Consider the following 14368-nt stretch of genomic DNA (forward strand, 5'->3'; position numbering starts at 1 on the left):
ACAGTGATTGCACTGATCACGTTTCATTATTAATATGTGTCTTTGGAGAAGATTTTGAATCAGGTTGGGTGCAGTTACAGTAATGATCTCCAGAAGTTTAACCCTAACAACTCTGGAAATCTTCTGACTCCGGCGACATGCCGAGAATCGTCTCGGATGGATTTCCCACAAATCTGCGGACAGAAGACGTCCAGAGGAAGCAATTTAGACAACCCCCCCTGACTCTGCAGAGCCATCACCAATTTGTTGGATTACCATGAAATTCACTATGTGCATGTCTCATACGTGATTAATTGTGACAATTTAATGGTAATCTCATAACTTTTCCTCAAGTGGAACCAACAGTGCATCGTCTTTGGTCCATTACGAGCTCCGTTGTAGCTTTTAGTTGAGATTAGAAAACGTTACCATGCTAATACATTAAATCTTCTGGGCTCGCTCGAGTTTTCTTGAAGATGTTTCACCATTGTTAGGGAGGAATTTGTGGTGATGCCGATGAAGAAGAAGAAGTACCAGAGTCCCTTTATGTCTTATGCCTGAAGGAGTTTATTTAGGCTCGATCGAGGAGAACAGAAGATTCGTCATCACAACGTAAGTGCATGAGTCCACCTCAATTCTAAGGGACAAACAGTAAAGCTCAGATTCTTATACTAGAAAGGTGGGCTGAGGCAGCAGAGGGGAGATGTGTTAACATCCAATTGGCTATAGTACATAAACATGAAGATAAGGATTCACACCAGCTAGGAAATACAAAGTGTCCTCCAGTGACGGAGGGCGTTATCATCTAACTCTACAGCTGTGTCTGTAGACAGCCAGAGAGTGAGATTGGAGACGCCAAAGAAGGACCATGGCCTTGGCATGTTCCTCAGAGAGAAAATAGGGCAGATAACTGACCCCAGCAGTAATCTAACATTAACTACACAAACTATCTATAGGGAAGAGAAATTATTCTCTAACATCCAAGTGGCTTCTTCAGTTCTAAAATGACTTGTGGGGGTTCATCCGTGGGTGGTGCCCACTGAAACTCACACAACCAGGGCCTGTTCACAACCAGATACTAACCTCTGGATACGCCGTGACCTGGATGACTGAGACTCTTCACAGAGTCACAGAGAGCACAAGTCCGGCCTGTCAACTGTTTCCTCGATCATGAACGAGCTCCGAAGCTCCACCGCTAATTCAACATGAACAGCGAGTCTGTAAAGCAGATTCAGTATTTATCAAAACCAGGCGCGGAAATGCAAATACACACTGAATATTTACTTTAGCGCTCCTTGCATAAAATCAAAGCACTTTGAATCAGTTCACATGGTAACTACTGGGTGAATTGTTTTGCAATGTCATGCAGCTGCTGACTTTGTGCTGGGATTTCTTAAATATTGTGTATTTTAGTCTTGGTCAATGTCTGTATGGTGAACTGGGAAGTCCACATGTCCTCAAATTTAAATGTCACCGGTGCTGCTTATATTTTTAATGGAACATTTTGACCCTAAACAATGGGCTGATGCAATCAGCTGGTGTTTTTGTAGCGTAGGTCTTTTGCAGGAAGCTGATGTCTAGAGCTAAATTGTAAAAATCTCTTGTTATTATATGTAAATTAATATTATTATTCACATTTTTCACACGGAAAAACAGGCTACCGAAAGTGATCTCCAGTTTTAATTGGGTCAAAGGTCGTAGAAAAGACGGGGGATGAAGGACTGGTTTAGCTCTAGTGGAAATTTCCTGGTAAAGGGTTCCCTCATGACGGTGAAAGTGTATCTGGTCTCACTGTTTGACTCTTTCTTCTTCTTTTTTTTTCAAACACTAGACTTCCTGTGGAAACATTCAACTCCCCGTTGTAAATCTCTTCTCCACCCACAAAATGCTGAGAGCATTAATTCGGGGGGTTCCTGGTGTTTCAGTGGGCTGTGCTAACCTTTGCCTGCAGTGAACACAGTCGCAAACGTGACCTTTGCTTGTCTTTCATCGCTTCTTTCAGTTTTTGCGTGTCTTGCGTGCTCTCGGTGCAGAAATACGCAATGAATTCTCTTGTTATGCGTTGGTGAAACCCGAACACAGGTTTTTGATTTATTTAAAACGACTTTATATCTATCTGCATATTTAATGGTGACAAGGTGTGTGGGGTTTTTGTATCGGTGAATAACAATCTGAAGGTAACATAAAGTGTAGAATCCCACTTCCATGACACTTAAAAGGCAAAATGCCAGAAATAAAACACAACTTACAACTACCAGTGATCTGAAACAGTTTGACAGCGCTTGTTAACTACTATCAGGAGCACGATAAACACCTACACGGAGTAGGAAGGAAGCAAGATGTGCAGATAAGATGCCTACGCGAGAGAAATAAAGCCTTCTATCGTGAAGTATAAAACACAACAACCCACAAAAACCTTTATGACTAGGTGTAAGAGAGAGTCACACACGCTTTGTGTTTATGTTCCACTTGTACAGTAAAGCAGTGCGTGGTGGTGGCGTAAAAGGTAAGAAAGGCTAACTCTTGTGGTCCTGGTGGTGCTTGGGAATGAGTTTAAAGGAAATGTAGAATCATTTTTAGAAAAATATTATGAAATTACCACCAAGTCTTTTTCTGTTTGGTAACTTTGGATTGCATTTTTTGAAAGTACGAAAAAAAAAAAAAAACATCGGGGGTACATGTTTGCCTTCTTCCGTGCCTCTTGATGCTTATGTATTTGTATTTTTAGATCTGTCCTCTAATAAAGAAAATGAAAGAATCAGAATCAGGACTCAGGATTTACTAGAGTGAGGTGTTATCTACACCGATCAGCCACAACATTAAAACCACTGACAGGAGAAGTAAATAACACTGACTACCTTGTGACAATTCAATGTCCTCCTGGGAAACTTTTGGATCTGGCATTGGTGTGGATGTTACTTGGACACGTAGCACCCACCTAGACCAGACCAGACACCCCCACCCCATAGCAATTCTTGATGGCAGCAGCCATCCCCAGCAGGATGCAGCCTGACACAGACACACACACAAAAACACTTTAGGAACATCTAAAAACAAAACATGAAGAACAGCACAAGGTGTTGACCTGGCCTCCAAATTCACTAGATCCCAAACTGATCAAATATCTGTGGGATGATCCACAGAGACCCCTCCCCTCAACCCATATCACCCTAAGGCCTCCTCTAACAACATTATGTTGCCAGACACAACAGGACACCCTCAGAAGGCCCATGTCCATTCTCTGATGAACTGTTTGCACAAGGGAGACCTACACAATATTAGGCAGGTGGTCATAATGTTATGGCTGATCAGTGTATGTATGATCTTGTGTTCCTTTCATCCACAATCGGACAAAAATATTTAACCATTTCCCTTCTTGCCAGTGCCCTGTCTGTTCATTAAGTTACAGTCAGCAGCTAGGTACCATGTGTTAGGACAAAGATAATGGCTGCATCCAAAGAAAACCATTCTACAAGGATCTAAAACCTGCGACTCCGGTTTCTAATCTGTGTGCTAGGCTAATACACGCGCGTATAAACCTTCTCATAGCTCCATCAGGCGTTTTCCTTTTAAGGGTTTGACACTTTCAGTCTTCTCGGCATGCGGCCCCCCTCCGGAAACCTTCTCATGCGTTTGCTCTGCAGGCTAAGAGGGAAAACAAAGACTAATTTCGGGAGACTCCTGAGTAATGTAACGCAGTCGAGCGCTCTTGCTGGCTAATAGAAGGATAAAAACAGTCAGTCCGTGTCATCACTGCAGTCAAAGCGAGAGCTCAGAGTGACTGGTCCACTGGGGGCTGAAACCAGAGGTCTACATTGACTATGGTTTCTTTTGCCCCCTCACGTCTCCTGTTTTTTTTTTTGTTGTTGTTTTTTGTCGTCTTGTGTCATTGAAACGAGGACTGGAGACGCTGACGCCATGACGCACTACTACAAACCAGATGGGGTGTAAGACTGTGAAATGAGATGTGCAGGGAAATTCCCCCATTGAGCAGCTTTGAGTTTCAAAAAAACCAGGGGGGAAGGTTTTCTTGTGATTTACAGTCAAACCCGGTCTTCAGTTTGATATTCAGTGAATCATAAAAGTGGACCGGTTAATGAATCAGTGAGGGATTCAAAGAGCAGCGCAGACGTATTTCGAAAATGACCTTTGCTCTCTTCGATTGACGAGACCGGAGAGAGTGGAATGAACAGAGAAATGTCGTTACGGAAAGAAAATTAAATGACTGGTGTGATTTGTACCGGAATACCTGCAGTAATGTCAAATCGCTGTGCAACTTAAACCGCAAAGCTACTACATCGATGCACATTTAGAAAGAGCGAAACAAAAACTTGGAAGTTTCATGTGAGCTGATCGCCGACTTATTTGCAGATGACGCCCACGTTACTGTGGCTGTAAATCCTGTTCATGTGCGCTCCTTAGAAAAACTGCCGGTTTGAAATGTAGAAGATCCGTAACGTCTGCCGCACGAATCAGGACAAATCTGAGATTCTGAAGAGGGAAACTGCACCTAAACGTTTACCACGACGTCTCAGCACATGACAACTTTGCCCAGGACAGAGAGCTGGGTGTTAGAGTTGACTCAGATCAAACTTTTCAGGCGCGTATAAGGAGCATAACTAGAACAATATTGTGTTATTGAAATTATATCGACAGCTCAGAGCTACTTGTCTCTATTACACACGTAGGCCTGACTAACCCACTGCACTATTCAGATCTTTTAAAAGGCCAAATAATAAATTAAATACAGCTCAAACTAAATGTTGGCGCCATTTCTTCTGAATAAGTTCACATCAATCCTAAGCCAAGGCCTTTTTTTGGATTTCAGGATCAATTTCAACCCTCTTTGCATGCGAGGTGAATGGGTGACGGGTCTACTAAAGTATTAAATTTGGGATTATGTGTATAGCAGAAGCTAGAAGCTATGACTCTTTCTAGGGTGCAGAGAGACCTGGTTAGCTTCATATACAGCTATGCTGCCCATGCATCATCAAAACCACTGTAGCCCCATAGCTCCCTGCTCATCACCAGAAAATACATCATCACAAAGGTACGCCTAGAAGCACACATAACACTTGTTTGTGACCAGGTGGTCCACACCATTTATCTATATTATCTTAACAGTACTCACAGTTCCAGGCATGCAGGTAGCTGCTAGATATAGTTTGGTAAAGCCTCCTTCAGCAGCTCCTTACAAACACGTCTCCAGGCTCCGTCCACGTTCAAAAGCATCCAGTAGCTTGGTTTACCACACACATCCTCCGATACTGCTAGCATGAGGGTGCTAACCAGCAACAGCCCACGGTGTGGTCATGGTTTATTCATTCATTCATTCATTAATCTTCTGTGAAGGGTCGCAGGTGGTGCTGGAGCCTATCCCAGCTGTCATCAGGTGAAAGGCGGGGTACACCCTGGACAGGTCTCCAGTCTATCTCAGGGCTAACACAGAGAGAGATAGACAACCATTCACACTCACACCTACGGCCAATCTAGAATCACCAGTCAACCTAACTAGCATGTCTTTGGATGGTGGGAGGAAGCTGGAGTACCCAGAAAGAACCCACGCAGACACAGGGAGAACATGCAAACTCCACACAGAAAGGCCCATGGATTCGAATCCGGGACCTTCTTGCTGTGAAGCATCAGTGCTAACCACCTCGCCACTGTGCTGCCCCGTGGTCATGGTTTAGCACCAATTAAATATAGATTCCCGGTGGATACAGGCGGCACTGACCGTCCAGTCTTTACAATAAACAAATACACAAAGTCGTGCAGGCAGGCCCATAATTAAATCACAGTAACTTAAAACACTGAACAAAGTTTTAGTGGTTGTCTAAGATAATACCTCGCTAATTGGCCAACAAAACAGATTGACACCCGTCCCATTTACGACACAAAGCTATGGTGCGTTCAGGAACCATGCTGAACATGGTACATTCCAGATACTTTATGAACCTTCACGAATACCAATAGTCTTCTATGTAATTTTTGCGCATTAGGGCCAGATTAGGCACTCTGGCGGCCCAGCTTTGGGCCAAGGGCCATATGTTTGACACCCCTGTGCAAGACCATATGGGAGTAGGCAGAAATCGCTGGATAGCCATGGTTCCAAAACTCATGAATCGGGAGATCCAGATGACTGCTAATCCTCAATTTCACCTTTCCCAGTTACATATCTTGCCCAATTTTTGTCAGGCATCCCGCGAACAACCTTCTGTCCATGTATACTTCTGGATAATGTTTAACTTTTTAGGCTTTGAGTCGTGACTGGATGTATTGCAGAATTGTTTTATTAGCTTGGCTGGTTGGGCTGCATGGAAAATGTTTATCATCGTTACTATTCTTTTATTACATGTGAAGCGAACAGCCTCGTGAAACACACATGAAACAGTAAAAATCAGACTTCTTCACTTGATCGTGTTAAGTTAATTTAACATGTTTTATTATTAATCCAGTTACCAGAGGAAATAGTAGAATGATACAAACAAGGTACCGGTAACACTGCATTTCCCTTGTACGCATTCTGGTTTTTCTGCAAACTGCCCCCTGGGCCGACAGTATCTTCACATCCTCACGACAGCAATGAATCATCCATTCAGTGTTCCTCCCAACATTCGCCTGAAACTTTTTTTTTTTTTTACAAAAAGCAAACACAACAGACGAGCTGGCTGGAAATAAAAAGTGATCCATGAGACATATTTACATGTTTGTGTGTTGTTGTTGTTTTGTTTTTTTAGCCCAAATGTTTAAAAGTGAAAAAAAAAATAAAATATCTTAATGCTTAGATTTCACAGCAGCATCTGGTTCTGTGTTTCTTTTTATTTATTTTCTAGCCACCTGCTGTATTGATGGTGACCTCTGGAACATGTTAATATACCTTAAATTAAGAAAAAGAAGCAACATATGTACCATGTGTTCAGACTATGTTAACAGCTTTAAAAGATAAAATCCCACATTAAGACACATAGAGGCCCCTGCTCTCCATCATAAAGATAAAAGCTACTGAATAATAATCCAACAGAGAGTAAGTGTAGTTACAGAAGGTGACCATCTAGTTCAAAACGACTCAGATAAAGTTAAATAAGAGGAAAAAAAAAAAAAACCCTTCGCTCTCTCATACATTTTTCACAATGAAAAATATTCTACTGTTAAAATATGATTGAGCTAAAGAGGCAGTTTGCAGTTTGGGACTTTGTGTATCAGACAATCTTACAGGCACTCAAAACTTCTGTGACAAATCACATGGACCCCTTGGGGGCATCTTTGTGTAAGAGTCAAAACTGCAGAATCCCTTTCTGTACCATTGCTAACAAAAAAACAAACAAAAATGGAAAAGAACAGAAAAAAAAGAAGAAAAAATAGACACAAATAGACAAATAGCACCACAGAAAACGTGGTCTTAGTTCCCAGTTTGGTGCGACTTTGGAGCGTTACACCTTCTGCGCGAGCGGCTGCGCTGACCGCCGGCCTGCCTTCATGCGGCTTCGTGCGTACACCCGTAGGAAGAGCGCCAGGAAAACCACTCCCACGCCAAAGCCGCCCACTAAGGTGACGGCGTGACCGTAGAGGAAACAAGAGAGGAGGATGGCGATGGCCTGGCGCAGGGTCATGATGATGGTGAAGACGGCGGCGCCGAACTGGCTGATGGTGTAGAAGATGAAGAGCTGGCCGCACGCCGAGCACACGGACAGCAGCACGGCGTGGACGGCAAACTCGGAGTGGCGCGTCATGAAGGCGAGCGAGTCGAAGAAGGCGCCCTGCTCGAGCAGCGAGCCGACGGTGAAGAGGCAGGAGAACAGGTTGACCCCGAACATCATCTGCACGGACGACATCTTGTACTTGAACAGGTTGTCCTGCCAGTTGGAGGTGAAGCTGTCGAAGACGATGTAGCCGACGAGGATGACGACCCCGCTGAAGGTGGTGACGTTGGAGGGGTGCTTGTCGGTGGTGCTGGAGAGCAGAAACATGCTGACGCCGACCGAGATGAGCACGGCAGTCAAGTACTCCCAGTATTCGTAGCTTTTACGGGACACGATCTTGCCCATGAGCATGACGGGGATGACTTTGGAGGCCTTGGCCAGGACTTGAGTGGGGAAGCTGATGAACTTGAGGGCCTCGTACTGGCACCAGCTGCTCATGATGTTGGAGAGCGAGGCGAAGGAGTACTTGTACATGGGCGCTCCGTGGCGAGGCTGCTTGAACAGGAGGCACCAGAGGCCCGACACGGTCAGAGCAAGGATACGGTTCATGAAGACCAAGAACTGAGAGTCCTTGAACCGCTCGCCCTCCTCCTCTGGAGTCGCGGCCCCGTAGGAACGAGTCATCACCCTCTCCTGCAGGACTCCCCACGTCAGGTACGACGCCTAAGAATTAGAAACTCAGCTTAAACCTTTCAGGTCTGAGTCATGCACAAAACACCCAAGTCCAATATAAAACAGTATTTGCATGTTAGCATCGACAAGACAAACACTTTTCATTTTCTGCCTAACCCTGAAATGACTGCTCCCTACAAGCATTATTACTTTAACTGAAGTACTCATTAGGCAAAGGAATGCTTTACATTAGTCATTACTTTACTTGTGTTACTCAGACCAGCTGGAAAACAAGCACACATTCTGCAAGTCATGTGTGCCTTTTTTACTGACTGTCATTATGTACCTGCCTATTATTATGTGTCTTTAACACTGCCAACTCTAGAGATGCTAAACTGTACTTTGTTGCTTTTTACTTGTGATAATAAACGTCTATTCTATTCTGCATCCACACACTGCCTCTTATATTTAACAGATCCAGATACAGAAAGCCGGACACTGACGTTTAACAAAGAGGCGTTTATTGAACATCCACCAGCAGCTGGCTTAGACCTGTGTACTTGCACAGAGATCAGAAGAAGTCCCAAGCTCAGGTGTGCACACACGGTCTTTATCTCAATAATAAACTGGCAATTCCTGAATGTATGTGCACCTGTGGCTAATGTTAGCTCAAGAGCTAAAACCGTACTGGGTGGTGTATATTTGGCTTGCTGAAGGTACATATTAACTTTAGGGAAACTTCGGAAAATACACTCCCTTGCCAGTTCATTAGAGACACTGCTAAAAACGAACGCATTCTACTGAATCAGTCCTGCACTAAATCTTCTTTCATGACTGTTTTAATGTTCCGTTTACGTTGAAATAGCACCAGAAAGGTGGTAATTCAGACTGTTTGATCATTTTGGAAGATGTAGTTTGTGTTGCTGTTAAACACAAAACGTTTCTGTTATTTAGTCCCCCTGACTAAAACGGGGTTGTCAAAATAAAAGGAACACGTGTCACTACAGCAGCCTACAAGATGACAACACAGTTAAATTAAAGGGGAACTACCGTCTTTTTACAACCTGGACCTTATTTCTGGCATAAAATACGATTGTTTACACGCCCATATAACACTGGTGCCATTTGTTGACGTTCGGAAGATATTTAGATCCGTGTATATTCATATAGTGGGAGTGACTGGGGCACCGAAACGCAGCCTCTAAATAACCAATTATCTGCTGCAAAACTTGTTCATTTCACCAATATTTTGTTATGATACGCTAGTGCTGTTCCCCGTTGAGTCTGGAGTTTCCTGTTCTCATCATCCGATGTCTGTAGATTGACCTACTAACCTCTGACCTGGATGATGTCATCTTGAGCGCCGCGCGGCTTGTTTACCTGTAATTTGCTACTGCTAGATTTTTGCAACATGGCTGAATATTTTTCCGAATCTGAGGTTGTGGACGACGACTTTGTTTATGATGGACGTCCTTACTGTTTTGAGCCAGAGTATACGGATGAGGAGCTCGTTGAAAGGAGGATGTGGAGGCAGAGGGAGGAACAGCTGGCCAAAGAACAACAAACCGCTGCACATCCGCAAATAGATAACAGGTGACTCCAGACTCAACGGGGAATAGCACTAGCGTATCATAACAAAATATTGGTGAAATGAAAGATAATGCGTTATTTAGAGGCTGCGTTTCGGTGCCCCATTCACTCCCACTATATGGATATACGCAGATCTAAATATCGTCTGAATGACAAATGACACCAGAGTTATATTGGTGAGTAAACAATCGTATTATATGCCAGAAATAAGGTCCAGGTTGTAAAAAAACAGTAGTTCCCCTTTAACGGTTCTTTAAAGACAAGGTTTAGTGCAGGACTGTTATATTAGAATTATTTCACTGGTGTACCTACTAAACTGGCAAGTGAGTGTATTTTAGTGCAGAAGGACACCACTGGAGTTTGCAACTTATTTCTTAAAAATGTAGGCGGAGTAGTTCGTCACAATATGGCAGTGTTGTTGTGTACTCCCCTACCTGAAGTCCTGCAGCACAAAAGATTAACTTGACAGCCTGTCTGACTGACGAGCCAGAGTCGGCATCATTCCTGTTTGCAACCGACACGTCATCCAACAAGCCGGTGTTGGCCTCGCTGCCGTACACGCAGGCCTTTATGACAGGATTGCAAAGCCCATTGCCTGAATGACAGGGAAACACAAAAAGACACCTGGAGTTAGATCAAGAAGTCTCCTAACTTGCATTCAAAATTAGAAAGCAGTATCTCACAAGCCCAAACCTTTCTCTATGTAATTGGTGCGCTTGAAGTAGCTAATGAGGAGGTAGCCGGGGATGATGATGGTGGAGTACCCCAGGATGTTGATGAGGAAGCGGAAGAGCCAGACATCGTGCCAGCTGTCCAGTGGCGAAGACTCTTCTGCGGCCACGGTGGAATGGAACAGAAGAAACACAAGTGCGGGGCAAACCCTACAGGGAAATACACAAGCGGCACGTCAGACTAAACTGTGGAGAAATTTTTTTTTTCATTCGGTGATTGGCTGGATCAACACAGAAAAAAACTTCTTCTATCCCGGCTGTCATTGGGCGAGAGGCGGGGTACACCCTGGACAGGTCGCCAGTCTATCGCAGGGCGAACACAGAGAGACAGACAACCATTCACACTTATACCTACGACCAATTTAGAATCACCAATTAACCCAACAAGCACGTCTTTGGATGGTGGGAGGAAGCCGGAGTACCTGGAGAGAACCCACGCAGACACAGGGAGAACATGCAAACTCCCAGGTCCCAGTCGGGCGATGGATTCGAACCCAGAACCTTCTTGTTGTGAGGCATCAGTGCTACTCAGCATTTGTTTAAAATAACTGAGAGCTGCTGATTCAACTGTGTTTCATTTCGGAGGCTGTGGTTTGTAGAACTATTGAACTGTATTGTAGTCAGTGCGCTTGGCTAAATAACAAACACTTTTAAGTGTTTAATTCAATCCAGTTTAACAGCACCACAAGCTACATCATCAAGAGTGATCACACGGTTGAATTACCACCTTTCTCACGCTGTTTCAACATAAACCGAACAGTAAAACAGTCATGAAGGGAGATTTAGTGCAGGACTGTCATAGCACAATGCATTTGTTTCAAATATTCTCATGCATGTGCTGCTATAGGTCTGTAGGGCATGCTATAATGTGAGGGTTTAGGGGGTTATGGTATGCGATCAGGTAAAACAACAATAACCTGTTTAACCAGCCAGAAAGCACATTAGCTTCGCAGCAACAACCCAAGTGACACTGCACTGAAGCACACCTGCTGTGAAACCCAAGCTTCCCACGAAAAGGTGAGCTCCTTGCCGTCGTGGCAGTGAGATGTATCTTGTTTGGAGGAAGGCAGGGCCTCCTCCCAGGAGTCTGACTTAACACAGAGCCTCTTTGTGTGTGTGTGTGTGCTGTGCGTCCCGGTCAGCCCACTGCGGCCAGACCTGGGCTCTGAACAAGACGCCTGTTACACGGAGGAATGCACCGGGGCCGACTGGACAGGCTGCTACACCACGGACACAAACTTAAAGAGAGCTCCACCAAAACTATACATAACTATACTTTTATGAGTATATGGCTGCAGAGAGTATGCAGTAAAATTGAGATAAACCTTTTTATAACAAGGGCTGTCACTGTTTTTAAGGTGGAGGGTGTGGCTTCAAAGAATGTATATCAGTGCAGGAAATAAAAACAGCGTACTACTGCTTATGTTAATTATAATTCAAGATAGTTTTGATAAGTGTTACCCAACATTTTTGCTTCCCTAGTAGTACTTCTATGCACTTAAATGTAGTACTAATCAGGCCTTGCAACACTACAGGATCACATTATTGAGTTATATCTGTGTAAGCTAACATTTATTATCATTTTTAAACCAGAGAGGACAACATTTTTTAATAACGTGTGCTAATAAACACTTGTAGCAGCTGAGTTAGTTTCTACACACAAGACGCAGTTTAACTTTAGCAGACTTCACACACAAAAAAAAATAAAACACACCAGTGCGACTTTAAATAAGAGAAATTATTATTATTAACACACTGCAAAGCACAACGAGCAGCCAGACTGGTCAAGAGTCAAGTGGACTTGCTCAATTCGTCGCTAGCAAGACGTTGTTTTTCCCAGTTAGCTCGTCTTGGTGTGAAGCGTTACCTCCATGAAAAAGAAGGCATCTTCCCCCCCTTCACTCTGTGGCCGACACCTGGAGCAGCACACCGGCCCACACACTCAAGCGTCCCCGCTAGGAGGGAGCATGAAGCCGCCCGGATCCGGCAAGAGGAGCTACTTTTAAAATAATTAGAGACGGCGTTCCCCCTCAAAGACTAGCCGCCTTTAGCGCTGATGTCTTCGACTTATCCTCAATAGCAGATGTGTTCACTTGAGCAGGAAAGGCGCCCCCTCCCCTCCTCCTCTTTTTCACCCAAGACACCACAGGATGCCGGAGACAGAGAACAGCGCCCTCCCGCCGGTGCTGGCCCCTGTCGGTGTGGAGGAGGAACTGCAACTCAATTTGTTGAGCGCGTTTAACGCACGATGCTTGAAAACAAAAATAAGCAGAACATGTTTTAGTTTAAAGAAAATATAATATAGTATACAACCTTCTTCTACAATGGATTCAATTTTATGAAGTTTTTGTGCTATTTATTTTTCTCTTTCTTATTTAATCAACAGGAAAAAGCTTTGGCTTTGTACTTATTCACATACTTGCACACTGTTGCACTGTTTCCATAAAGTTGGAAAATGGAATATTTTTTACCCCTTCTCATGAAATGACTGTGACAGTGTGATTTATTCCTGTTTATATAAAACAGGAATAAAAAGAGGAATGTGTCAGAAAATAAAATTATTCCAACTTTAATTTCTTGTATTTGTTTATTCTAAAGAAAACCCAATAAACACTAATATATATATATATATATATATATATATATATATATATATATATATATATCAGAAAATCAGAAAATCTATTATTTAATTTCTGATTGAATTAAAACATCTAAAAAAAATAGATGTAGATTAGTAAAGATATGTCAATTCATTACTGGTGAAAACAAATTCAAACAGTTTTGCACTAAATCTCATCTTTATGAAGGTTATGGTCTTCAGCATTTGTTTAAAATAGCCAAGGGAGGTTTTTATTGTAGAGACACGTGTTTCTATCCACACCGCCACTGGCATCATCACAGGGTTGTGCAGTGGCGGTGTGGAGGGGTGTGACTCCAGGACGCTGGAAGTCACTGTTAAGCCTTCTCGAGGTGTCGTGGGCCTAACTTAACGAAACATCGGTGAAGGGAGGTGCCCACTTGAAAACCCCAATGACATGCTGCATACTGCTGTTGTCTTCTTGTTACGTGGTAGCTATGGTTAGCTGCTGAGCGGGCCATACAAGCCAGCAGCGTTTAGTTAGTTTATGTTTTACAATGTCTGAACTATGCTGCTCAATGGGCTTACAAGCCAGCAGCTTTTACTTAGTTTATGTAGCTTATAGGTTAATTGTCATATTATATGACCATAGGTTTGGTAGGGTCTCTTAGCTGAACAGGGCCTCTAAATGTGTTTTGGCTGGGATTTTGGCACAAGGGCTTATAACATCTTATCCTGTGTATTACTGAATTTCCTCAACCCCATTTTAGTCAGTGGGCCAGGCTAAATAACAGAAACACTTTTAAGTGCTTAACTCAATCCAGTTTAACAGCACCATAAACTACATTCATCCAGAGTGATCATGCAGATGAGTTATATCACCTCTTATATGATGTTTCAACGCAAATTGAACATTAGAACAGTCATGAATAGGGGGCTTTACTGCAGGGTTATTATATTATAATATATTCATTTTCGCTTGTGTGCGTAATGAACGGGCCAAGTGAGTTTATGTGCAAGTTAGATGATAATGTCAAGGCTTTAATCTGATCCTGCGGTCTTCCTGTGCTCCTTGAAAGGGGAAAGTCCCATTATTTCAAGCAGTAATAGAAACTTGTAAATGCATTATAGTAAAGTATTAGTGCTGATAGCAGAGTAAATCGCCTCAGCTGTAT

General features: G+C 43.3%; 1 protein-coding gene across 1 annotated transcript; it reads right to left on the reverse strand.

Moving 5' to 3' along the window:
• Positions 1 to 6281: 6281 nt before the first annotated feature.
• slc35b2 (solute carrier family 35 member B2) lies at positions 6282 to 12779 on the reverse strand. The gene is made up of 4 exons (XM_084560975.1): positions 12480 to 12779; positions 10575 to 10762; positions 10316 to 10476; positions 6282 to 8342 (listed from the first exon to the last, which is right to left on the reverse strand). Exons 1-4 carry the CDS (start codon positions 12497 to 12499, stop codon positions 7410 to 7412), a joined length of 1302 nt encoding a protein of 433 aa, XP_084417101.1. The 5' UTR covers positions 12500 to 12779; the 3' UTR covers positions 6282 to 7409.
• Between the last annotated feature and the right edge of the window lie 1589 nt (positions 12780 to 14368).

This window comes from Chelon labrosus, assembly GCF_963514085.1.
Source record: "Chelon labrosus genome assembly, chromosome: 14".
Taxonomy (NCBI): Eukaryota; Metazoa; Chordata; class Actinopteri; order Mugiliformes; family Mugilidae; genus Chelon; species Chelon labrosus.

Bases quoted from the DNA above. Each gene is read 5' to 3' on its own strand.
- slc35b2 (XM_084560975.1), bottom strand. From the start codon at position 12,499: ATGCCTTCTTTTTCATGGAG. The intron at 10,763-12,479 runs GTAACGCTTCAC...ATTTCCCTGTAG, and splicing joins ATGCCTTCTTTTTCATGGAG to GGTTTGCCCCGCACTTGTGT. The intron at 10,477-10,574 runs GTTTGGGCTTGT...CCTGTCATTCAG, and splicing joins CACCAATTACATAGAGAAAG to GCAATGGGCTTTGCAATCCT.